The 25,035-nt window shown below is 42.8% G+C and overlaps 1 protein-coding gene across 1 annotated transcript; it reads right to left on the reverse strand.

Annotated features, from left to right (window-relative positions):
* Nucleotides 1–15,223: 15,223 nt before the first annotated feature.
* LOC309669622 (nuclear receptor subfamily 0 group B member 2-like) lies at nt 15,224–20,152 on the reverse strand (the record flags this gene model as incomplete). The annotated part of the gene is made up of 2 exons (XM_082480345.1): nt 19,561–20,152; nt 15,224–15,477 (listed from the first exon to the last, which is right to left on the reverse strand). Exons 1-2 carry the CDS (start codon nt 20,132–20,134, stop codon nt 15,224–15,226), a joined length of 828 nt encoding a protein of 275 aa, XP_082336471.1. The 5' UTR covers nt 20,135–20,152.
* Between the last annotated feature and the right edge of the window lie 4,883 nt (nt 20,153–25,035).

A 25,035-nucleotide genomic window follows, 5' to 3' on the forward strand; every position in this document is an offset into this window, starting at 1 on the left:
TCGTATTGAGATTCTAATGCTGCAGTCAGCGTAGCACTGGTGTCTGCACCAAAGCAGTCACCCACCTGCAGCCATCTTTAAATAAGATAGCTGGTTGTGGTATTTATTATCATTTCTTTTTTCCTTCACCTGATCCATTTGCTTCATCCCAGCAAAAAATGGGTAGTTGCATTTTTAATTTTAACATAAAATGAGTATATCTTTCTATATACTCTTTTGACTAAAGATTTTCATCACCACAGAGTACCTGCAAATTTTATTGGTTGCCACTCAAAGTGGGAATGCTTAACAGTTCTGCAATTCCTATGGCTCTGGGGAAATCTAAGATTGGTTCAACATTTTTGTGCCTTGTTCAAAAAAAACACTAGGTTGTGGCGATGCTGTACATTGATCCTTTCTGATTTTTATATAAAGAATTGTTTCAAGTAGGTATATTACAAACTTCTGCCTAAGTTTAATTTAGGTGAACAGAATATCTTGTACCAGGTTTTCAGAGGCACCCATAGGCAGCACAGGCATTTAATGTAGAACTACAGCTTCACTAATACCCGGAATTTAGACTAAATTAGGCAGCCTGGATCTCACTGAAAGCTAGTAATAGTATTCACATTTTTATCCCCAACCTTGATCTTTCTTTAAATAAATACATCAAAGTCTATTAGAAAGAGCATAACTTGAGAATTATCTTACTGATTTGTAATTTTTCATGTACGCCATTAGGTGGCAGGGAACAATAAAGATTTACTTGATGAAATGTCATACATATGTTGAAATACAAATCTGTCACCCTTTTTCAATCAGAAGTGTTTCCTACTGTGAACTGTCAAGAGCTTTGTCTAGTTAATTATTAAATTTCTTACCAACAGGGCTCACTGCTTTCACCAAGACTGTTTCAGATTTCATTTCTGTGCAATCCTTTTGTGAAATGAGAAAAAAACAAGGCATATTCATCCTACTGGGATTTCTCTAAAAATTAAATCTCACCGCAGTTGTATCTCTACTTCGAACCTCTACTTCTGCTTCTGGTGAGGCTAAATCTGTCTGCTAGAAGTAGCTCCTAGGCCAGGCTGATTCCAGCAGGCATTAGTGGCAGGCAAGAAAATTTATTAATTCTTTTGGGAGCCTTGATTCTAACCTGCTTGTAAGGGCTAGGCTTTTGTATGGGTCCAGCTATAAATAAGGACTTTTTACATAGCATAGGTACAAGAAGATTGAAGTGATGGGGTTTAGATACTCAGGCTGACAGACAGGTGGGTGCATGTAAAAAGATAGGGAATTTATGCTGCCAGCAACGTTTGTTTCTCTAAATCTAGATGGCTGCTGATTTTAGAATTGCAGTGGATGTCACAGGTGAGAGGGTAGGTGCCAGGAATCATCAAGCAAGGCTTGTCTGCTTGATAACTCACTCAAATTACTGATGTATGGGAAGTTAATTCTGCTGCTAATGACTCTGTAGGAGTTAAGGATGCCTATGTGTCCTGGTTTGAGGTAAAACAGAACCAATTTTGTTCAGTAACTTCGCTTCTTAGCTGGGCCTCTTCTAACAACTGAAATTAACTGCATATTGTGCACTCAGGTCCCCAGTGGTGGATTTGGCCTAAACCACGACACTATGGTCAGCATTTCCCAGAGACATAGAATTAAGTGCCTGGCAGGAGTAGCCCCTAAGAGATTTATTGTTATTCCCTCGAACTCTTCTGGTGCTGTTGGTAGGAACTGCGCCACAGATTTTGTCATATGTGCTTAACAGGAAAGTTCCAGTGCAGATTTTTCCATATGTTTATGTAATAAACTCCTGCCAAAGGAAGGAGTAACAATTCCAGAAAATATGATACAGGTGCATTTTGCCATACCTGTTTGTTAAGCTAACACTTGAAAGGAGGAAAAGCACAGGAGGGACATTTTTGTTATTGACTAATCTGATACACAGAGAAGTTCAGCTCAATGCAGTTTTAACGTGACTGAGTGAATGACAGTAGAGAGACTGAAATCCATTATTCACAGAAAAATGTGTGGTAGCAACTCACAGAACTCCTACAGCATGTCTCTTTTGTCCCAGGCAATCATGTCTGGAAGCAAGGAGTCCTTTGTTCCCCCAGTTCATCCCTGGTGTTGCCTGAGAACACTGACGGTGAGCCCACGGCCTTAATCTCAGTAGGTGGGAGGTCTACATGTTTGCTGGGATTTGGATTCGGTATTTTTCATCTTGGTCCCTGAGTTTCAGTCACTGTGTTGTACCTGCCCAGTCCAGACATAGGCAATCCTGTGGGATCTTGTGTATACAAACAGGAATCTTCAGTAGTTAAAAATCCCAAACCCAATAATAATGATGGTACTACAGGACAACTTAAGCAACAGATTCTATTAACTTGGATTGCAGAAAATAGGATTCCTTACAAATAGAAATACTTACTGCCTGTGCCAGGCAGTGAGCCTTTGACACGATTTCCCACAGCATTTTCCTGGAGAAACTGGCTGCTCACGGCTTGGATGGGTGTACTCTTCGCTGGGTAAAAAACTGGCTGGATGGCTGTGCCCAGAGGGTGGTGGTGAATGGATTTAAATCCAGTTGGTGGCCGGTCATGTGTGGTGTTCCCCAGGGGTACTGAAACCAGTTCTCTTTAATATCTTTCTCAATGACCTGGATGAGGGGATCAAGTGCACCCTCAGTAACTTTACAGATGACACTAAGGTAGGCGGGAATGTCGATCTGCTTGAGGGTAGGATGGCTCTACAGAGGGATCTGGACAGGTTGGATCGATGGGCCAAGGCCAATGGCATAAGACTCGACAGGGCCAAGTGCTGGGTCCTGCACTTCCATCATAACAATCCCATGCAACACTACAGGCTTGGGGAAGACTGGCTGGAAAGCTGCCCGGCAGAAAAGGACCTGGGGGTGTTGGTCAACAGCCGGCTGAATATGAGCCAGCAGTGTGCCCAGGTGGCTAAGAAGGCCAACAGCATCCTCGCCTGTATCAGGAATAGTGTGGCCAGCAGGACTAGGGAAGTGATAGTCCCCCTGTACTCGGCACTGGTGAGACCCCACCTCAAATACTGTGTTTAGTTTTGGGCCCCTCACTACAAGAAAAACATTGAGGTGCTGGAGCGTGTCCAGAGATGGGCAACAAAGGTGGTGAGGGGTCTTGAGAACAAGTCTTATGAGGCGTGGCTGAGGGAACTGGGTTTGTTTAGCCTGGAGAAAAGGAGGATGAGGGGAAACCTTATTGGTCTTTACAGCTACCTGAAAGAAGGTTGTAGCGAGGTGGGATTCAACCTCTTCTCGCTAGTAACAAGCAATAGGACAAGAGGAAATGACCTCAAGTTATACCAGGGTAGGTTTAGGATAGATATTAGGAAACGTTTCTTCACAGAAGGGGTTGTCAAGCATTGGAACAGGCTTCCCAGGGAAGTGTTTGAGTCGCCATCCCTGGAGGTATTTAAAAGATGGGTAGACATGGTGCATGGTTTAGTGGTGGTTTTGGCAGTGTTAGGCTGATGGTTGGACTAAATGATTGTTGAGGCCCCATCCCTGGAGGTGTTCAAGGCCAGGCTGGACGTGGCCTTGGGCAACCTGGTCTAGTAGGAGATGTCCCTGCCTATGGCAGGGGTTTGGAACTCGATGATCTTCAAGGTCCCTTCCAACCTAGACAATTCTGTGATTCTATGATCACAGGCCCCTAGCCACCATGGCTGTCAGCATAAAAGACAGGTCATCTTCAACAGCTGTTTGTTTCCTTCACAAATAACTCACACACACAGATTTCAAAAAGCAGTCAAACAGGACTGAAGTTAATTCAGCATTGAGCCTTAGCATCTGATAGCAGTCTTGGTACTCCAAATAGACTAGTTTTGCAGTCAATCCATAGATCACCCTACCCTATTTCTACCTTGTAACTCTATAGCTTATGGATATCCCAGGAAAGATGCAGCATAGCCCTGGAGGTCATGGGAGAGGAGCTGCAGCGTGTAAGGAAGCTGAACTTGGACCCTGTGTGAAACCAAACAAACAGTATTTTTTCTGGTGCATTGTGAGCTGTTCAATAGTGAAAAATTGCTGGCTTTGAAAGACTTGATGAAAAACAGGAGTCACTAAGCAAGTGTGTTTCTCTGAGGGGCTTGTGTTCAGTGGGGCTGTCCAGGCTCTCTGAAGGACAGGCTGCTGGGAACAGGTAGATGTCACGCAATGCAATATGCAATACAAGCTGTGTGCACATTATAATTTGCCCCTGGAGTCAGCAGCACACGGTGACCCCTGACTTGGATTTCACATGGAAGTGATCTCTGCTTGTAAATACTAATGATGCTGCTATGCTCTCACTAGCTTCATGCCTAATAGTACATTGGTTAATGCTGTAGACTGGATCTGGGACAGAGGCGATTTACTTACCTTTGTGGAAAAGGGAGGAACAGTCATAAAGATCAACCTGATCACTTACTCTGCCTTATGTTTTTGAAACGATGGATAAGTAGTATGAAGTATTTGGATCTCCAGAAAAGAAAGGTCTTTTCAGTCTGCATGATTCACATGTGGGTGAATGCCTGAAGCTAGGGAAGGCTGTTTATCTGTTATCAGACTGTTTTCCATATGAAGTTTTTCACAGTTGTATCAGAAAAGTCAAGAGCTGCTTACTCAGCTGGGCCCAAATCCTGAAGACTTCAATTTGGGCCTTTGGTCCTTTCATTGTTTTCAATCAGATATGAAAGTCTGCCCCAGAAGAGGATAAACATGTTCTGAGATGTTCTCATATTTTGAGAATGCAAGAACCTAAAGGAGATTCAGTCTCACTGGGTCCTCCTTAGAAGTTACAGTTGTGTGCAAGAGTGGTTACAAACGCTTTTTTTATTTCTTCTGAGCTATGTCCGAGAGGACAAAGTTTAGCCCTCTTTGCAGAATTTTGTATCTTCCACCTACTTTCTGAGGTGGGTGTAATAAAGACAAGAACGTGACAGGTTGTGTGCTTCAGCACAAAAAAAAATACCATTTTTTATTGCTATTCTGCCTCATCTCCTTTTATGGAGAACATCAAACAGTTTGGTTTTGTTTCTCTTGAACTGTCTAGATAATAAACTGTAAAATTGTACTTTTCGGTACTTTCTTTTGAGGACCCCCAAGTAAACTAAAACAAACTTCAGAAAGCAAAGAAGGGATAATGTTTCACTGTAAGATAGGAGGAAAACCCTTGGTCTGAACTAAGTCAAATTAATGAATGAAAGAGTTTCCTCTGAAGGGAGGGTCTCAGGCAGGACAGTAGAAGCAGGTTAGCTGTAGAAGTCATAAAATTCAGGAGAGCAGCAGGACAAAGTGTATTTCCTAGGCATGTGATGACTCCTTGAAGATTCATTCTCTATACCATCTTGCTCTCTCTTCTCTGCTAGGCTTCTCACATCACCCAGAAATGAGATTAGTGGAAAGAAAGAAGTATGCTTTCTTAGTACGTTTTTCTTAACATGCTGAGAAGACTGATGACAAGAGATAAAAAGCAGGAGTGGTTTTATTCAGGTCTGCAAGATACTGGGATGGTTTATGTTACAGTAGATGAATGCCTAGGGTTGTTTTCCTTCAAATGTGCCAGGAGGTGGTACAAGACCTACTGATGGTTTCATATGTACTGTCAAAGTTACTGCCTACGACTGCACACATTCAGTTTCTTGTGAAAGACTGTTACAAACAAGACCAAAGGAAAAACTACTCTTGCAAGCGATGCTCTACCTGCCCAAAACAAACAACAGCAAGGGTGGTTTGTGTAGCAATTTGTAGGAGGAGGTCTGAAGATTTTCATCCTTTCTTTAAGGCTGGTATCTAGGAAAAGAACCTGAAGGGTAAGAGAGGAAGAAGGATGCAGTTGCAAAGCAAACAAACAAACAAAAAAAGAATAACTGATAGAGAAGAATAAGCTAAGAAATGAATTTGCGGTAATGGGAAGGCATGTGAGAAAGCAAGCAGATGAGTGAATGGCAAAAGAGAAAATTAGGGAAGCCAGTTGCAACAGAGGAGAGGAAGATGTGATTGAGATAGCTAAGAGATGGAGCCTAAGACAGAGCGATGAGGCTGTATGTGAGACTATGACATAGAACAGGAAACAAAGTGACCTCCAGGTGAAAGAGAGAACAGATGGGAGCAAATCTGAGATTCACCTCTGTACCAGAGAGATTCATCCTCTGACTCAAGCAGATAAAGTGAACATAATGTTAGGTCATCAGTCAAAAACAAGAGAATGAGATATGGACCAGAAGTTGAAAACTATCAGAGTAGGGGTGGCAGGAGGGGCTGACAGAGGCAGATGTATAGGGGACACAACTGTTGTCTATAAATGTCTTGGATGAACACCTTGGAGTGAGAAAAGCTATTTGAATTGAATGACAGTATTGGTACAAGAAAGAATGTGCATATATTAGTTGTTAATAATCTAGAGTTGGAATTAGAAGTTTCTAAACCATCAGATCAGGAGGCTCTGGGTGCTGTCCCATTAGAAACAGAGCAAGCAAACACATCTTAGATTATCTTCAGGTGGCTTTTGATAAGTTTGGGAATGTAATCATATACAAGATTGATATCCACAATGAGAGAGACCAGATTGGATGTTGTAGGAGGGCCTTCCTAGTCCCTGCCCTAATCTTATTTTCCCAATAATGATGCTGTTGACTCATATATATTGACCAGGACAGGTGCAGACAGACACATATTTGCCTCACTCACTTTCCAAGCCAACTGGATGCCACCCACCTCTGGAATCTGTGTAGCTGGATTGGCCCAGGGCTGTGCCCAAGTTGTTAAATCTGTGCAAATACATGACTTTCAGATCTGAACTGGCTTGCTTTTGCCTAACGGAGTGTGGGCGAGGGAGTCCACACCTATCTATACACCTTCAGAGGGCTGTGCAGGGCTCACGTTTGGTGCCTCAGCGGAGTGTGAAAACTACTTAGACCACTAGGGATGCAGGGACTATATAAACTGATATAACAGAGCTGAAGGGACTCGAGATCCCAGAAGAAATGTAATAGCAAATCTGCTAATCCAGGATACCACAGCAGCACGCTCAGGAGCCATGTGCAACATCTGTCTGGTCACTTCTGTATGACAGTGTGATGTTTGGTGGCAGACTAGAAGTCTGATTCACCAACATTGTGTATGACATGTCACCAGTAACAACAACTTACTCTTACATCTTTGATTGCCCTCCCAGCTGTTCTGAGTTCCTGGACAACACCGCGCAGTGGATATGATGCCACTGTTCCTCCTAGTTAGAGCATCCCTTCCTTGTCTGTCATCATACTTCTCGTCATGCTCCCAGATGTCATATTGCTGCTCAACAAATGTACAACCCCCTGCTCATGCTGCAGCAACCACAGCCACCTACTGCGTACAGTTGTGTTCCAGTGCACTGACTGATATGTGCATATTTGGAAGCAAATGTTTGTATATTATAGATATATGACAGATAAGATCCTGGTGGGGAAGGATTGTTAGACCCTTCACTGCATGGCCATCTGCATAAAAAAGACCTTTATTTTGCAGATTCCACTTCTGCTGCCTGCTGTCTCAACCACACTAAATGTCCATTTTGCCCTCCTAGTAAACATCTATGCTTATGTGAGCGTGTGTGGCTTACACTATTTCCGCTGTGACTGAAACAGGACTATTCCCACGCTACTTGAAGCTTTGCGTTCTTGGCTCCTGAGATTACCTGCTAGCAGATAGCTGTGGCCATGTCTTCCTTTGATGAAGAAGTTCTTATCTTAGGCGAGATGTGGAGTGCTTCATCTTACAACATTTCTGCTACTCCCCCAGGCAGAGAGAGAAAGAGCGCACAGGAAGAGTGACAACTCGTACTTTCAAAATCCCAACCTCACCTAGGACAACAGTTGATAACAAGCCCAAGCAAAACAGAACTACTGACTCATCCTTCCCTCTCCTGGCCCCCTGCAAAAGATTAAGGATTTCTCTACAATTAGTGACACTGGCTTCACTGAGATCCTTTTTTGTCATTGAAAGAATTGGAGCTTCTTTAGCCTATACTTTTATTATAGAGACTTGTCTCTGTTGTTTTTTTTTTCCCTGAGTTAGGCTGCTTTTAAGAGTAGACCTATGATGGAAATAAGTGGCGTATGTTTCCTTGTGTGACTATATTCATATGAAGTACAGCACCACATTTTTCATGTATCTGTACCCTACAATAGTTGGCTCAGCTGCAAATAAAATTATACCTAAGACTGAGATTATGACTTGCAAGTGCTTTCTAGCAAAAGTGAAATTTTAGGTTTTGAATTGAATACCTTCTTTTCTACAAAAGAGGTAATAAAGGCATTCCATGGAAAAAAAAAAACCAGAAATGTTGATATAGATAAGGACACAGATATGTAGTTGTTATGTCCCATGTGACTTTGAAATCTAGTATTAATTAAACCAAACAGATTAATGTTTTTTTCAGAGAATAGTGTGTCCTTTGTCCTTTTTGGGTGAATAAAATTGCTGAATTATCTTTGTTTCCAAGTCTATATGAGATATCTGTTATTAGAAATAGAGGTTTAGCTGGAAGCATAAGTCTAAAACCTACTTTTTAAAGAAGATCAGGACTGCAAAGCCAAGCACACTAACATTAGAAGATGTTAAAGTTAATATTGTGTGTGCAAACCAGATCCAGACTACTTCTGTATATGTAGTAGAAGTGGGATTCATCTCATTTCTATCATCTGAAAGTTAGGCAATGAATCTCAAATAGTCGGGTAGGCTCCTTAGCTGTATCAACAGGCAGAGGTAAAGCAATTCATAGTGTGATTCATCCAAACCTACGACAGGTGTCTAAGAGAAGGGAGGCATACCTCTTTCGGAGCACGCTCAGCTCTCTGTGCCCCAGAGAGAGCGCAAGTGACTCGCTTGCAAGGTGGATCCCACCATAGCGAATGGCAAGTTATTTTTGCCACAGGATCACTGCCTTACCCAGTGCTTACTAAATCTAACTCTTCAGTATCTTCTCTTTTTATCCTTTCCCTGTATTGTGTAACCTCAGCATTATTTTACTGTGTGCTTTTGAATATAGCATAGAACACAGAATTATTCATTTTCAGTGGGACTTTCTAAGGTGCTCAGGTGTAGCTCTTTACAAACACTGATTAATATCTTCAAAGATCTGTCACAAAAAGAGGCAATGTTATTATGACTTCTTTTTACAAAGGAAGAATGAAAGTGGCGAGATTAGAGCCTTTGAAAGCTTCCCGGCACTTTGGGTGTGCACAGACTGATTTTTCAGTGCTTACAGCACGATACATCATTTGGAAGTGTGAGGGGCAGTTTGTCATTACCTGGATTGCAGTTGTGTGAACCTGACTTCGCAAACCACACTTGCCCAGGCTCTTTGTTTGTCACTATGAAAAATGAAAACCTTTTATTCCCATTAATACTGTTAGTAGCAGCTTTATTCTGGGACACGTACCACTCTGGAGTACCTGGAGTAATGCCACTTGAGTTTACGTGGTTGCCCCACAGTCTGTAAGGTGTCATTCATCCAATTTAACTGTAAGAGCATTGTTTCTGTCACCCATTTTAGTTCGGGTTCTGCAATGCTGGTGCTGCAATGAAAGCAGCTGAGTCTTAGCAGACAGCAGCCTCCTCCGTTGCACAGTTGTAACAAATTCCCACAGCAAAGGCCATTGTTTGCTCCACATAAGGTAGGAAATCCTGAGGGGAACCCTCAGGAGTTTGTAAGTGGGTCATTAAAAGAGCTTATGATAATATTCAGAAGGAGGCTGGAGTAAGGTTTCACAAGCAAATTGAATTTACTTTTTGATTCCTGATTTTGCAAGTGTAGGTTTCTTCTAACAATTTAAAAATATTGTCATACAGTATTTTGAAAAATCAGCAACTGGGAAAGGAGAGGTGACTCTGAGTGAAAGCTCTGCCCAGGTCATCAACAGCGCTGGGTACTTTATATGGCAGATCTCCATCAGCTAAACTCACATTCTAGGTGGTGGCAATACTGTCATCTCCTGGGCACTAGAGGGAGATGGATACACGTACTTTGCTGGTGGATTTCACAGCTGGAGAAACAGTGCTTCTGCTTCTGATTGCAATTCCAGAAGCTGAAGGATGTGGTAACCAACCTTTCTCTCCTCGTTTTTTTTTCTCTTTTTTTGGGGGTTGTTTTTTTGTTGTTTGTTTGTTTGTTTTTGAGGGGGGTAGGGGGAATCTTCTCTTATCTTCCGCTTGCCTTCTGTTCATTTTTGTCTCTCCTTCTCCGTTCCAATGCATTATTTCCCTTGACTTCTAAAGGCTGTCTTGTGCTGTGCCTTTGCTCCTTCCAGAGGGAGCTCCTGCTTTTGCTCTTAACCTCTGCTCATGATCCCTCACCTGTCCTGTTCGTGCCTGCCTCTTGTGCCTTCACAGCCTCCACCTTCATATGCAGCTTAATTACATTAGATACAGATTCTTGCTCTGTCCTCAGCAAGACAATAGTATCTCAGCCCCTTTGAACAGGATATCAAGCAAATGGCTATTAACATTCATGCTCTCTCTGCGATCAGGTCTGTGAGATGGGGAATGTTTGGTTACATAGAGCTTTAGCTCAAGGTTGTTGAGTTTTCTAATTGCATACATACTAAAGAAGATGCATTTTGTTAAAGACCTGTTGAAGGACTGGATCTTGTATACAGAGCACAATGAGGTGAGGTCCATGAGTATCAGATCTTGTGGGAGTTCCCTGTGAAGCCTAGTATTTGCCTTCGTGGTAGAAGGTAACGCCATCTTGAAAACCCGAGATGTTGACAGTGATCTTCAATGTGGAGCACTAGGCATTCTTTTCAAACAGCGGGTTACATAGATACCCATCAGGCTAAAAGAGTATTCAGCAAATATTACATTGTCTTCCAGGTGAGCTAAGCCATGGGAACTTGTTGGCATTGTGCCCTCCAATTCAAAGACAGTTGAATTGAAGCCATTGTATACCTTGAAGATAAAGCCAAAGACCTTGAAACAGATTTCGATAAGAAGTAAAGCTGTGAGCAGAGGCTGATGTGCTCTCAGTAGCCTGAATTTCAGGCTACTGAATTGTGAACGCTGTCCTGGGTTCAGGTTGTTGGGGAGTCACTGAGCAGGCCTTTGGCTTATGGAGGTAAGCTGGACACTGCACAGAAATTAACTCTATTAATAAGCTGCTTCTGTCCCCCTCTCCTGCTTTTTTTGATCTCCCTTTTTGCTCCTGTCTCTAAGCTCCCATGACTATTTTGCATTTTACATTTTTTCTGAACTTTTTACCTCCATCCAAAATTCCTCCCTGTTCCCACTGAGCCAAGGGTGTTCCTTCCTCTCTCTGCTCTCTTCACACCAGCAGTGGGAGCACTGGAATGAGAGCAGGGATCTTCTTCCCATTGTCATGATAGAAGTTGCTGCATGTGCAAGGCCAGCTGGGTCCTGCTAGTGCAGCCCTGGCCTGTGCTTCACTGTCACCTGTGCAAGTGGAGCATTTGTAAGCAGCCAAAAAGTAGAAGCTGTTAGGACTTGGGAGGTGTTTGAGAGGGGAACTCGTATGTCCACTACCATATGATATTTTCCATACCAAATGTACAAATACAATTTTTGAAAGTACACTGCTGCTAGCTGCACATGGCTTGGATGGGCTGGGTAAAAAAACTGGCTGAAAGGCCATGCCCAAAGAGTGGTGGTGAATGGGGTTAAATCCAGTTGGTGGTCAGTCACAAGTGGTGTTCCCCAGGGCTCAGTACTGGGGCTGGTTCTCTTTAATATTTTTATCAATGACCTGAATGAGGGGATCGAGTGCACCCTCGGTAAGTTTGCAGACGACATAAAGTTAGGTGGGAGTGTCGATCTGCTTGAGGGTAGGATGGCTCTACAGAGGGATCTGGACAGGCTGGGTTGATGGGCCAAGACCAATGGTATAAAGTTCAACAAGGCCAAGTGTCGGGTCCTGCACTTGGATCATGTTGTGGTTTATGCTGGACTGGCCATGGAGGTGTAATGACAGATGGTCTCCCCCACCTCTCTCTTCAAGGAGAGAAGGGAGAGAGAGAAAGAGACTTGTGAGTTTAGAAGAAACTAAACTGCTTTGATGAAACACTAATAATAAAATAATAAAAAGAAAATAATGAAATATATACAAAACTGTATCAAATTCTCAGGATGATGATCACTTCACCAGCGGGCACGGGGAACTGGACTCAGTGACGGATGGTAACTGGATTCCAGATCTGGATTCAGGAATGCAGGGATTGGGATCAAAGGCGGAGAAACAGACAAAGTCCTCCTGAGACGCCGGCCATTGAAGAAAGAGGGCTGACTCTTTTTGATCCCCCAGCTTTTATTCTGAGCATGAGGCAGAAGGGATGGAATACCCTGTTGGTCAGTTTTGGGTCACCTGTCCTGTCCGCTCCTCCCCGCAGGTGGGACCCCTCTACGCTTTTCTGCTTCTGACCCTCCAACGGGGCAAATAACCAAGTTAGCTGCCCGTGGCTGTTATAGCAATAAATATAAGCAAGAACATCTCTGCATGCCATGCCTTGGCATCAACTATAAACATAGGTCTTATCACTGAGAGTGAACAGTTTTCTGCACAATATGCTGCCAGTTTCAATAGTTAGAAGAGGCTTAGCTGCAAAGTAAAAATACTGGACAGAAAATTGGTTCTCTTTTACCTCAAACCAGGACACATCACAACAACCCCATGCAGCCCTACAGGCTTGGGGAAGACTGGCTGGAAAGCTGCCTGGCAGAAAAGGACCTGGGGGTGTTGGATGACAGCCAGCAGTGTGCCCAGGTGGCTAAGAAGGCCAACAGCATCCTGGCTTGTACCAGGAATAGTGTGGCCAGCAGGACTAGGGAAGTGATGGTTCCACTGTACTCTGCACTGGTGAGACCCCACCTCGAATACTGTGTTTAGTTTTGGGCCCCTCACTACAAGAAAGACATTGAGGTGCTGGAGCGTGTCCAGAGATGGGCAACAAAGGTGGTGAGGGGTCTGGAGAACAAGTCTTATGAGGCGTGGCTGAGGGAACTGGGTTTGTTTAGCCTGGAGAAAAGGAGGATGAGGGGAGACCTTATTGGTCTTTACAGCTACCTGAAAGAAGGTTGTAGCTAGGTGGGATTCGACCTCTTCTCGCTAGTAACAAGCAATAGGACAAGAGGAAATGGCCTCAAGTTGCACCAGGGTAGGTTTAGGGTTTAGATTGGATATTAGGAAAAATTTCTCCACCAAAAGGGTTATCAAGCATTGGAACAGGCTGCCCAGGGAAGTGATTGAGTCACCAACCCTGGAGGTATTTAAATGACGGGTAGACATGGTGTTGAGGGACATGGTTTAGTGGTGGACTTGGCAGTGCTAGGTTAACATCCAACTCTTAAAAAGAACAGACAAAAAGCAAGTGTCTGGAACTAATGTTTCCATTCACTAACACAAACAACTAACCATGGAATATCCTGCTACCACACACTACTTGATCTGTGGCAGTACTATTGAACCGTTTTTAACAAAAATCTACTGAAAACTGCTAGCCTGAAGGCTTTCCATGGAAAACATCAGTCCAAAAAGCTTAATTTTGGAAAGGTTTGGTTAGGTTGTAACATAGGAAGGTGAGTTGCATTTACTGTAGAGGTTGTTACTTCCATGATTGTTAGTACCCAGCGGCTTAGTTGGTTTGTCTTGTTTGGGGTTTGCTTTTTTCCCCTTATATTTACAATTTATTCCTTAGTTACCAAAGTGGGGGAAAATGTGTGTTATTTAGTCAAAACTGGTAGGTAGTAAACTCTTCTTATTATTTAAACTTTTCTTTCCTTGATTGACTTTGTTTTCTATTCCTCTGAACATCCATCTCTGTATGTAACTACGTGTTGATGTGTGAGTGTACATATGTGTGAGTTCATTTTCTTACGATTTTAGCTTGACTTTCAAAGGAAGCGTGGACTAAGCTATCATACTCTCTGTCCTCCTGTCTGTCTACCTGACTGTCAGTCCACATTTGGTGAATTTGAGCCCCCTTGGCAAACAAAATGAGATTGGACCCTCTACTGAAAAAGCTCAGAAGTTAATTCCTCTTAAGTTTCACGGAAACCATCGGAAAAGGAATGGGACAGGAAAGAGGTACAAGTAGCTTTCCTTATAAGCTATAAGTATAAGCGGAATGTTTTTTTTTTATCCTGATGGATGAACAGTCAGCACACACATAGCTTGGCGCCAACCCCAACACGTGCTGCCTCTTCTCCAGCCAGACAGATAGGAGACAGCAATATGTTGTGGGGCATGCCATAGCGCACTTGAAGGTGGAGACGTGCAACTCTTGCAGTGAGAGATGGAGGAACAGATTGTACACATCTGTAGAAAACCTTATTTCAGCATTTCTGCTGTCCAAGGAATATCTGCCATCTGTTTGGATGGAAATGAGGATGTCCACAATAGAGGGTAATTATAAAAGGGTGCAGGGAGGGCTAAAGGGGAAAGGTCTTAAATACGCAGAAAACTGGACTACATTAGTTCTGCTGCCTATGGCATAACACAGTAGCTTTCAGCCTTTGTTATTCCCATCCTGGAAGCAATGCTGAACAAGGGCTTTTGTCTAGTCAATGAATTTTTTAATCATATTGTTCAATTTATTAGTCAGGGAAGGACTTTGTGAATAATGGGAGAGGGATTTAATGCCCACAGTTTACAAGACTTAGAAGAGGAACTGATAAGAACACAATTAGTAAGGGGTAGCTCCGTCAAGCAATTACAGCCAAAGACTAGAGTTCTCAGTGGAACAGAGAAGGGGTCGGGATCAGGGAATGGCATCCCAGAAAAAGGAAGGATTTATACTGATTTTACCATTGATTAGCCTTTTAGGTATCTATTCTTTTTCAATTGCAGTGAATCAAATTTACCACTGTCCCTTTTCCTGAAAGCAAAAATTTCTGGAAAGCCAAAAGCATATAGTGTAGTTTTTAACAGCTATACAAACGCTCACTAGAAATAATACGGTTGAAACTAGCTCAGTTGGAAAGTATGCTGCTGCTTCTAGACAGTCTTTGGATACATTAGACTATAAGTTTTTGAAAGCACACAGGATCATGAAATGCTTAGATTTCTCTGCTTTTAATTCTAGAATGTTACAAAATTAATTCATCGTACAAAAATATATATGGCTTACAAAGGTGCATCAATGATTTGTTTGAAATGTGTTTAGCTCATAACATGCTCTCATCTTTTCAAAAATAGGTATCTGAGAGCACAGATGTCATCTGTTTTCAAAGCCAATCTGGCTTGATATGTAGGGTTTCTAGAAGTAATACATTTAGGGTCGCCTCTCCTAGGACGGGCCTGAAGAAGAGCTCTTCAATAGCATCTGCATCAATGTCTTGAAGAAAGGCGATTAGCTGAAGAATCCAAGCGAACCTGCCTAGGTTTCTGTTGGACATCATTGAGATAAATTCCATCAAGGCTTGATGAGCTTCCTGCTGCAGTGTTTGTACATAAGGGAGACATTTTAGGGCATGGCATCCTGTCAAAACAAAAAGTAAAATAATAAATCTTGAGTAAACACTTCCGTTCTGTGCCCTTCATAATGATGGGGGTCTGGCTTTCTATCTTATAGTACTACTTTCTCTAGAAAACAATAATACCTTTCTAAACATACTTTTTGGAAAGAAAAGGTATGCGTAGTTCAATAATTTGAAGGAACATTGAGCAGCATTGTAAACACATTGGAATCTAGACTGTTACATTAAATCCAGATTTGGAAGGGTAACAGGAGGTACTTTGACTCAGTACAGATGGAGAAGAAGCTTTTTAAGTGTTGTCTACCCACCAAATTATGCTGAGAGCATAGTCTGAGTAGGTGGGACCATTCCAGCTCTAATCTAAAATAGGTGGGTAACATCAGGCAGATGGAGGCGGTGGTTTGGAGCAGTGAGCAGGCTGGCAGTCTGAAGACACAGATTTCCAGTCTACCCAGCCCCATCTCCCTCCTGTTGTTGCCTCTGCTTGCTAGACTAAGCTGGGGCACTATGGTTCACCACGCTATCTAGATATCTTCATTTACGGTCTAAAAAGAGCATAAAGGTTCCCCATGAGATGTATCATGACCCACGGGAGTAGGATAAATAATAGTATTTCCCATTTTTGTGCCATTTCTGAAGAGGGAGAGGTCTTTGCAAGTCGTGGTCTTGAGCCTCAATCACATAGCTCCCATAGCACGTAACTTTAAACCTGCTGGCTCACTGAGGGTCTTTGTGGATGTCAGGGCTCAGTTCAGAGGACACCCCATGTTCATCCTTTGCCTCTGGTGGGGTTGCCTTGTCACGTAGCTCTCAGCAACCTATTTCCTCCTGTCCTTGCTACCTGAGGATGACACCGTCTTTTCTTTCTTAGAATAGCAGCCTGGACAGGAGTAGCATGAATCCCCAAGTTTTGATTTCTGCCTTTCCTGCCTCCCACGTCTTATTTTAATCTATCTCCCAGCACACGCTCCAGGCCCATTTAACATGTTCTACAGTGACTGACTCCATACCTTCCTGGGATGGGATCTGAATAACTTAGACTGGGGAGTGTTTCATACAGCACCATTCATTTAAGTGTGGGAGGTTCCGCCTTCTTGCCCAGTGCCCTGTACTGGGACAAAACTGACCTCATTGGGCTTTTTTCAGTCTGTGGCTGGCTGCCCTTTGTCAGTCTTCAGCAGCTCTCTTCTCCCTAGACATCACTGCCAGAGGGGAAGAAACCTCAGCAAAGCCTGCAACCAGGCTAGCCAGAAATGAAAGGTATGGAAAAGTCATCTTCTCCCTCAGGATTACCACCAGCTGCAAGTTGTGAGGATGGTTCCAAGTGTTAGATTTTTCATGGAAAGGAAGTTGTCAGGATTTTGTATATTCAAGATGGAATTGCAATTGCTTATATCTCTTCAAATTTGCTTAATTACCCCATTTGCTCTTATTTTATATGTAATCAAACACTGTTTTTAATTTGCAAACAATGAGAAATTTGTTCCGAGATCTGTCGTAATAATATTCAAACACATGTTTCCAGCTGAACTGTAAACCCCTTAAGAGCATCTTTTTTAACAGAAGTCCAGTCACAGCCTTGAAGGAGTTTTATATATATATATATATATATAACTCCATAAATATATATATATAGCGCTCATACAATAGCAGCAATGTTTTTCACAATTCCCATCTCTTCACTGCACAGTTCCCATTGCTTTTTAGACAATTGTCAAAAGCAGCAAGAGCAGTTTCACCTCCCTCTGTGCTGTTCAACATGTGGTGGGACAGTCCTACCTGCTCCTTCCTTTGACTTATTGCCTGGATCCCAAAGAAGGCCTTGCAGCTGTACCCTTCACCCGTGCACTCTTTGACCTCTCCGAAGCCACCTAACCAAAGCACCCCTGCAAAGAGCAGGGATGGCAATATGTTCTGGAGAGTCTGGATTCAGCTGATGCAGGGCTGCCTGGTTCCCCTCAGGGGTTGGCGCACGCTTTCTCCTTCACAGGTTCTTGCTGGCCCAGATGTGGTCAATCAGTAAGCCAGCCAGAGCCTCCCACACAGAAATGCTGCACAAATTGTGCTTTAGTGGGAGGACCTACACCCCATGCTGCCTACCACCCCGTCCCCAAAGGGATTTTTTTTTTACGATAGTAAGAACAAGAGATTACTTAGGGCACAAGCAAAGCTCTGCCACACTTTGTCATGCTTCTTGCCCAAACAGTGGCCTAGCTGTGCTGCTACAGCTGCATTTCAGGGTGCCTCGTTGAACTCCAACTCATAACCCAGCTCTGGACTGCTCCATGCCTGGTCTTTCCCTTTGCCTGAGCTATTTTTGGTGGTCCTAGCAGGAATAAAAGATACAGGGTAGGAGCCCCCAGGAGGTTCTCCATGATCCAGGAGGGGGTTTAGCATTCTTGCTGCTGGTGGCCGCCTGAAATCCGCTTAGCACTGAGGTCTGTAAAATGTTAGGATTTGGCCAAATATCAAGCCCAAACTCAGAGAGCAGCTGAAAATGTGCTGCATGTATGTAGAAGACATTTTCTGAGTTTGGTGGAAAGGGTTCAAAAACTATTCAAAAAAATAATTGTGAAACGACAGCTGTACAGATTTGTTTGCAGCGGAACAGGTAGAGAAAGGGTGGTTTGGGTTGTGTGTAGTCCCTGAGTACCTGTTTCCACCCAGAGTTAGACTGTGACTCTTTGTTTCATCTGGAGTCAATCCAGACTTAACTGAGGTCCTCCCAGCCACCTTCTGCAGCCTGTGGAGAAAGGCACCTCCAGAGAACAGGGTCGTCCCACCTAGGAACTAGGGAGACCTCCTGAAACTCTGTATGGCGTTTGCAGACAGCATGAAGGGCTGCTGGGTCTCTCATATGCCGCCCCGGGGAAACAACATGAGATAGCACAAATCCAGAACATAACACAGCTTCTGCTGCTGCTTTCTCCTTCATTAAGTGCAAATCACATTTATCCACAGAGATAATAAAAATGCCTGCTAGTTAAACTGTGGAAACTGCTGCAGATGAGGGATTTCTCCTCTTATCATCACCCTGGATATAATCAGTGGTTTCTTTCAGCCTGATTTTATTGTGAAAATTTGAGAAAATAACTTGCACTGAAACGAACTCCACTGGTTTGATGCTGCGGTATAGACACACAAGAAAATATCAAACATCTGGATGACATTACATTTCAAGAATCAGAATTTGAATCCTATTGGAAACAAATATAAAGTCACTACAGCCTTTGAGCAGCTCATAAACCATTCACCACAAGAAAAATCATGGAATAACTGAAGCTTTCAAGCATCCTTTTGGTGCAGTCCCAAGTATAGCACACTGCTGACAGTGCAGCCAACAGCAGTGATGGCTGTGGAAGGAGTCGGGGATCTGAGCCAGATCAGACTGGAGTCAATAAGTCTTTCCATTTACATTAGTGGACTTAGAGCTCAGCTTTCAGTGACTCACGCACTCGGTGGTGTTGACCGAGACAACCTTCCTTCCTAAAGAGGCTGAACTTGGCACCAGAAGTGAGAGGATGCAATCGCTAGTCTGAGTTTGCTCCGTGACTGCTCTCCCAGGCTTTGAATGTAGAGATACTAAAGGATAAATAAATAAATAAACACGTACATAAAAGCTGTGTCACCTCAACGCAGCATCCTTTTGCCTCATTGATGAAAATCAGATGTTATAGGTTATTTCATCTTCTCCAACGTTCTTGCTACGGAGGAAGTCTTCATTAAAATACCTCTTATGTCATGTACCCACATACCATCTCTCCTTTGCTGTACTATGGGGGAGGCTGCTGTATTACCTTTGAACTGGAAATCAGTTTGAAGTCACACAGTTAATTCTTTATGACTTAAAATTTGTCTGATAGAAGCTGTTTTGGCTTACACTGGGTGACCTACTGCACTCATCTAGGGAAGCTAAATAAACTACTTCAGGCCAAAAATCTTTAATTTGTGGAATATAGATTTTTGAGAACAGTTATCTATATTCATAGAAAAGAGTAAAACTAAGCATTTGTCTATAAGCAAATGAAAATGCCAAAGGTCCTTCTAGGCACATAATCATTTGTGTAATTTCCAGGAGGACTTACCAGAATTAAAAAGAATAATTCCTTTAAGATAGGCATATTCTTTTGCACTTATGTCCAGGTCCCAGAATTGCCACAACAAATTCTTCATCTTCTGAACTTCTGCTAAAGATGGTCCCAGTGACGAGCCACCCAGTTCATTGCCGGCAGTCAAAGACTGATTGAGAAGGATTTTTTTCAATAAACTGGGGGCTGAAATCTCTCTCAGGTCAAAATCTACCCCTTCTTGTGCCATACCCAGGACAAAAAGAGGGGCCCAGTTCTGCTGTATGAGGACAAGCTGATCCTCCAAGGGCATGTGATAAAAAGAAGGCAAGTTTCTAATAAAAGTTAAAGTCTTCAAGAGCACTTCAGAGGCTCTTCTGCATGTGGCTTCTGGCGTTTTCAGGACAGCTCCTCTCCTGTCAACACAAGAGCAGCCCTTGCTTCCCGTGAAGCAACGGGGACTGCGATACTGCTGGTGCCACTTGGCCTCACCTCCGTCTTCTTTATTAAGGATCTGGTACAGGATGCTCTTAGCATGGCGCGTCTCACACTGGCATTTCCCAAATTTCTCCGCTGGGATCTCGGTAGCCATAGATCCAGAGTTCCCTATGGCAGGAAACAGTGCGCGGGGATCTATGCATCAACGGCAAGGGAGAGCATTTCTGCCACACAGCGAGGCATCGCCTGCTTTTTATATACATGGGCGGTTGAAAAGTAATATGACCCTGATCTGTAAAGTTACCTTGAACTTTATCTGCTCCGGTCTGCTTCGAATGAGGCGGGGCTGCAGGCTGCGGGTGTCGCGCCGGGCTGCCATAGCCCCGGGGGAGCGGGAGGGCTCGCACCGGCCGGCAGCACGGGCGCTGCTTGCCGCCGTGCCCCGGTGCGGGCAGGCTGTGCCTGGCCTCCTGCCACCATGCCAGTGGCTCTGTGCTGCTGCCACCAGCAGTGGCAGTTTTGCAGAGACCAGCTATGTAACACGTACAACCTGCCCCTGAAAACTATGACACCATAAGTGAAGAAGGAACGAGTTGTCTATCTTTTTATTGATACTCTGACCTTGCCCACTAGCTAATGCTCTGGAGTGCACAGAAATACATTTATACTTATGAATGATGCTGTGGTAGCAGTGTCTTGAGTAGACCCTTTTAATTCCTGTTAAAAGGAGCCGCCTGAAGGTGCTGTGGGTGTCTACCATCACTTTTCACAGAGCACTTAACAGTGTTCATACTTTACACTGTAGCTAATAGGATGGGTCAGCTATGTCAAGGAGCTCACAGGTAGAAGTCCCAGGGATGAAAATCCCATGTATAGGAATTATTTCACATTCCTGAGAGATTTGAGAGAAACTTCAGAGAAAGTCAGCTGCTATAACTCATGACAGTGTTATCTCCTGTATTTCACATATGATAATTTTGAATGCAGAACATGCTGACTTCTCCCAGACTTGCTGAGTAATTAAATATTCTTCATAGAAGCTGTGGAAATAAAACTGATGAAGAAAGAGAGCAAAATGGCAATTTGTACTGTTGTATGTGTGAGCTTTTGTAGCAGAACAAGAGCTGAATGGTAGAATTGTCAGGACTCTCCAGTCAATGTCAGATAACATTAAGTAACAGGAATCCAAAGAACTCAGCTTTAATAAGGAGAATTGAATTGAATACTTCAATTTTTTGGTACTTCACACTCTCTTGCTTGCTCTTATATGGGGGAAGAGGTACTAAATTTTTTCACCAAGCATAATGTTTATGCATTCCTACCACCTGGGCTCTTATCATGTCTTAAGAAAAACAGTTCCAAGAGCTACTTCTGTCAGATCTCCAAGGCTTAGGTGTGTAAAGGCCATCCCATCAGATGCATAGCCCCAAATTTGTCCTTTGCTACAACTGCTTGTTTTTTCCATGCTGGGCCATTTAAAAATTTCCATTTATTTACCTCTCCATGATATTTAAGTTGCAAAATTTTCCCCTTCTGAGGAGATAAAAAGTGGGGGAAGAGATGACTGCTCCAAAGTTGAGCAATCTAGAAGTGTAGTGCTGCTGAGGTGCAACTACCACTAGCTTCAGTGAAGGTCAAGGGGGCCCAGAGCACTGAACACCTGATGGGATTTGCTTGTCCACCTCTCCTTTCATTCAACAGCTCTTTACTGTTGTCCATTGCTGGGATATCAAAGAGGTTTTTGGGTTAAATGGCACAGCAACAGAGAAGTCCCCAGAAAGTCCCATTCTTCTTATTCTCACTGAAAAGTTCTAGCTCGGCTGAGGTTCAGTGGAATGAACTCCAGTTGCAGGGCTAATGCCATCCGAGGTTCTGCATGAGTTACATAGATTGGCTAATGGCTGTACTAGAAAGAGAGACTGAGCTTGCTGAAATCATCTAGGTAGGAGAGTGAGCTCTGATAAAAAACCCTCCTCTACTCCAAGGAAAAAAATCTGTTACTTCAGCTGAAATCGGCACCATTTCATAGTTCACCATCATTTAACCCTCATTGTTCATGTTGCCACTTCACAGTTCCCATTAATCGTGCTTATTAAAGTTCTACTCCAGATTAAATTGATTTCTTTCCTACTTTTTTTTTTTTTCTGTGATCTGCATCAGTCATATGCAGACAGTCCTGATGTCAGTAACATATGGTATTGGATACCATTTCTATTTATCATAATTGATTTCCTTTGATTGTGTATAGTTCTAAGAGGCAGAAGCAAATGATGTTTTTCTAACAGGAATTCCTGGTATATTATAATAGCTTTATGACTGTTTACCAAAAATACAGAGTAAAGGTTACTGCCTCAGCACAACTGCTAAGGACACATCATCAGCTTTTTCTGAGAGAATGATTACTTTATTATGAGTCAATATTGAATTGCAGGTGAAACTGATCCTGGTGGTCCTGATTCAAAATTGTCTGAAATGAGCTCTCCCTGTGACCTGATTTTCTCAAAAGTAGAAGACCAGCAGCTAAATTTAGCTCTATGCTCATAAATTACACAGTAGCTATTTTTTTCTTTCTAAATCTTACCTGTAGAATGGTTGAAGCCACGTGCACCTAGATATAAAGCATCTACAGTCTTCTTGCTACAGTAGCAATGCTTCTTACTTTCAAAAGTTAAGAAAGTATACTATACAAAAAGCAATTTGGGGATATGAGAAATCCCTGTGAACATGTATCTATTTTAGCTGTTTCTAGCATGACGGTTTGAGAACAGTAAGACACAGTCACATCAGTGTTATTTTTTCCGTTTTGCATTTATATACTTTTTCAGTCACCAAAGCACACACACCCACAAATACTCACTGCCACCACATTCTCTCTGCAACCATCAGAATTGCTCCTCAGGCACAAATGCCACCATTCAGACAACAAAAAAAAATGTATTCTAAGTCCACACACAGAATTGCTACGGACAGCTCGTGGATATTCACACCATTGCTGGGAATTGTCCTGCTCCAAGCAAGGATGTCATCTCCGTCTCTCCCATGAAAAATGTTGTTTTGCACACCTGTGTATTGCTGTTACAGACAGTATATACTTAATATAGCTCATAATCTTTGTTGTTTAGGTGATTCACATGAGATGCAACTTTTTTCCTAAAATCCCTGGATTTCTCAGGTTTGCAAAGACTGCCTGCTAGGCATAGATGGTCCCAAGCTTCTACATTCTCTGACCAGTGTGCTACAGCAGGGTCAGTGTAATGAAGTCAGCAGGAGCTGAGGGATACCTATTACTACTAAATATACAGTGACTTATGCACATTCTTAAATATCCTATTGAGTCCAAAAGCATAAGGCCTGTAGTATTTTTGACTCTTAGTCCATAGCCTTAATTTGTGTAATAGGATACTTGGAAGGCTGAAGCAACTTGTCTGATAATATAGGAGCTTAAGTGGCCATCTCATCCTTACTTTGGCAGTTGCCAAACATGAGTCCTTCAGGAAGAGTGTAAGATATATACCACTTTTCTCATGAGTACCTTTATTGTGTTCAATCATTTGCAGCTTAGGGAATTCCTGAACCAGAGTGGTTTTTATGCATTTAATAACTCTCAATTAATTTCTACCCAATTATCTCATGCAGTCTGCTCCGAAGCCACGTGAACTTCCACATCAGCCTATGCCATGGAGGTCTGTGGATGCTGTACGTGAGACAAAACTTGATCAAACACGACATTTGCTGGATTCAGTGCCTTCTTGCTCTTGTACTGGGGAAAAAAAAAAAAAGGAATCAGTCAATCTCTGTTCACCCTCTCTGTAGCTTGCTTTATTTTATAAATCTCAGTAAGACTCCCACAGTCATTCTTTGTCCAAACTAAAGAGACATAGCTTCCAAAACTGTTTTTTCTTTAGAGTGGCACCATGCCTTTGATCATCCTGTTACCCTTCTTTGAACCTTTCTTAGCTCTATATCTTTTCTAAGATATTCTTTAAGGGGAAGTGGGGAAAGTATCAGAACAGGACACGGTATCTAGGACTTAGGAGAGCATGGATTTATACAGGGACAGTATTAAGTTCTCTGTTTTGTCTTTCCCAGAAGTCGCTCCTGAACACTGAGCTGCTGTTGCCATGAAACTGTCACAGCCCCCAAGTTTTATTCCTGAGTGACAGTCATCAGTTCAGAGGCTCTCATCTTAGTCAGGAGTGGAGTCAGGAGTGTTTCAGCTTATGTGCATCTTTTACCATGTATATACACTGAATTACCTTTGACACCTAGTTGATGATTTTCATAAAGCCCTTTTGCAGTTCTTCTGACAGTTCTAGTCTTCCTCTGAATAATTTTGCATCATCAGCAAACATTCATATTCTGAAACTTTGAAGGCACTGCTCTTCAGAATAATTCACTCAGTGCTGCGAGTTGTTTAAAAGACTGTCATAATTTCACTGTGGGCCAGAAGATCTGATGATATCCTTGCAGTAGAGCATTGGTATGTACAAGTACATACTTGTTGGACTATATGTATTGGTGCACAGCGTATACAGTAACTAAGTTATTACTAAGCAGTGATGGTGAGCTCTCCTACTTTCCTAAAAGGTGAGACTGAAGGCAGATGCATTTCTGGAGAAGAATAACCTTCCACAATTATTTTATATGGGCTACAAGAAGGAAACACCCTCCTAGGAAGCTGACAGCAGCCTTTTTGAGGTCATCCTGTCTGAGACATGCACGTATTCCTTGATTCAGTGACCTCTTATCTCTCTGGTCTCCCGTACAAACATCTAATTGGCCTATAAACATCTGTATGACTTTAGAACAGGATTTTCTCTATGAGTTTTCTACATTTCATTTTCTGGGAGGAGTTGGGTGAATCTTGTGTTGCTGGTACTTTGGAGGACACATGACTTCACTAACAGGCTTAATGATGACAAAAGGAGCCAGTAATAAAACCCATATCTTTCTAGAAGGGTTCCATAGCCTCCTTTGTCTTATGGTGACACACCATCTTTCTTGAGCAATAAAGGTATTAGTTTCTCTGCTAGAGGAACTGAGAGCTGCCATTCA

The sequence above is a fragment of the Vanellus vanellus genome (genome assembly GCF_965231255.1).
Source record: "Vanellus vanellus genome assembly, chromosome: 3".
NCBI classification, from domain to species: domain Eukaryota; kingdom Metazoa; phylum Chordata; class Aves; order Charadriiformes; family Charadriidae; genus Vanellus; species Vanellus vanellus.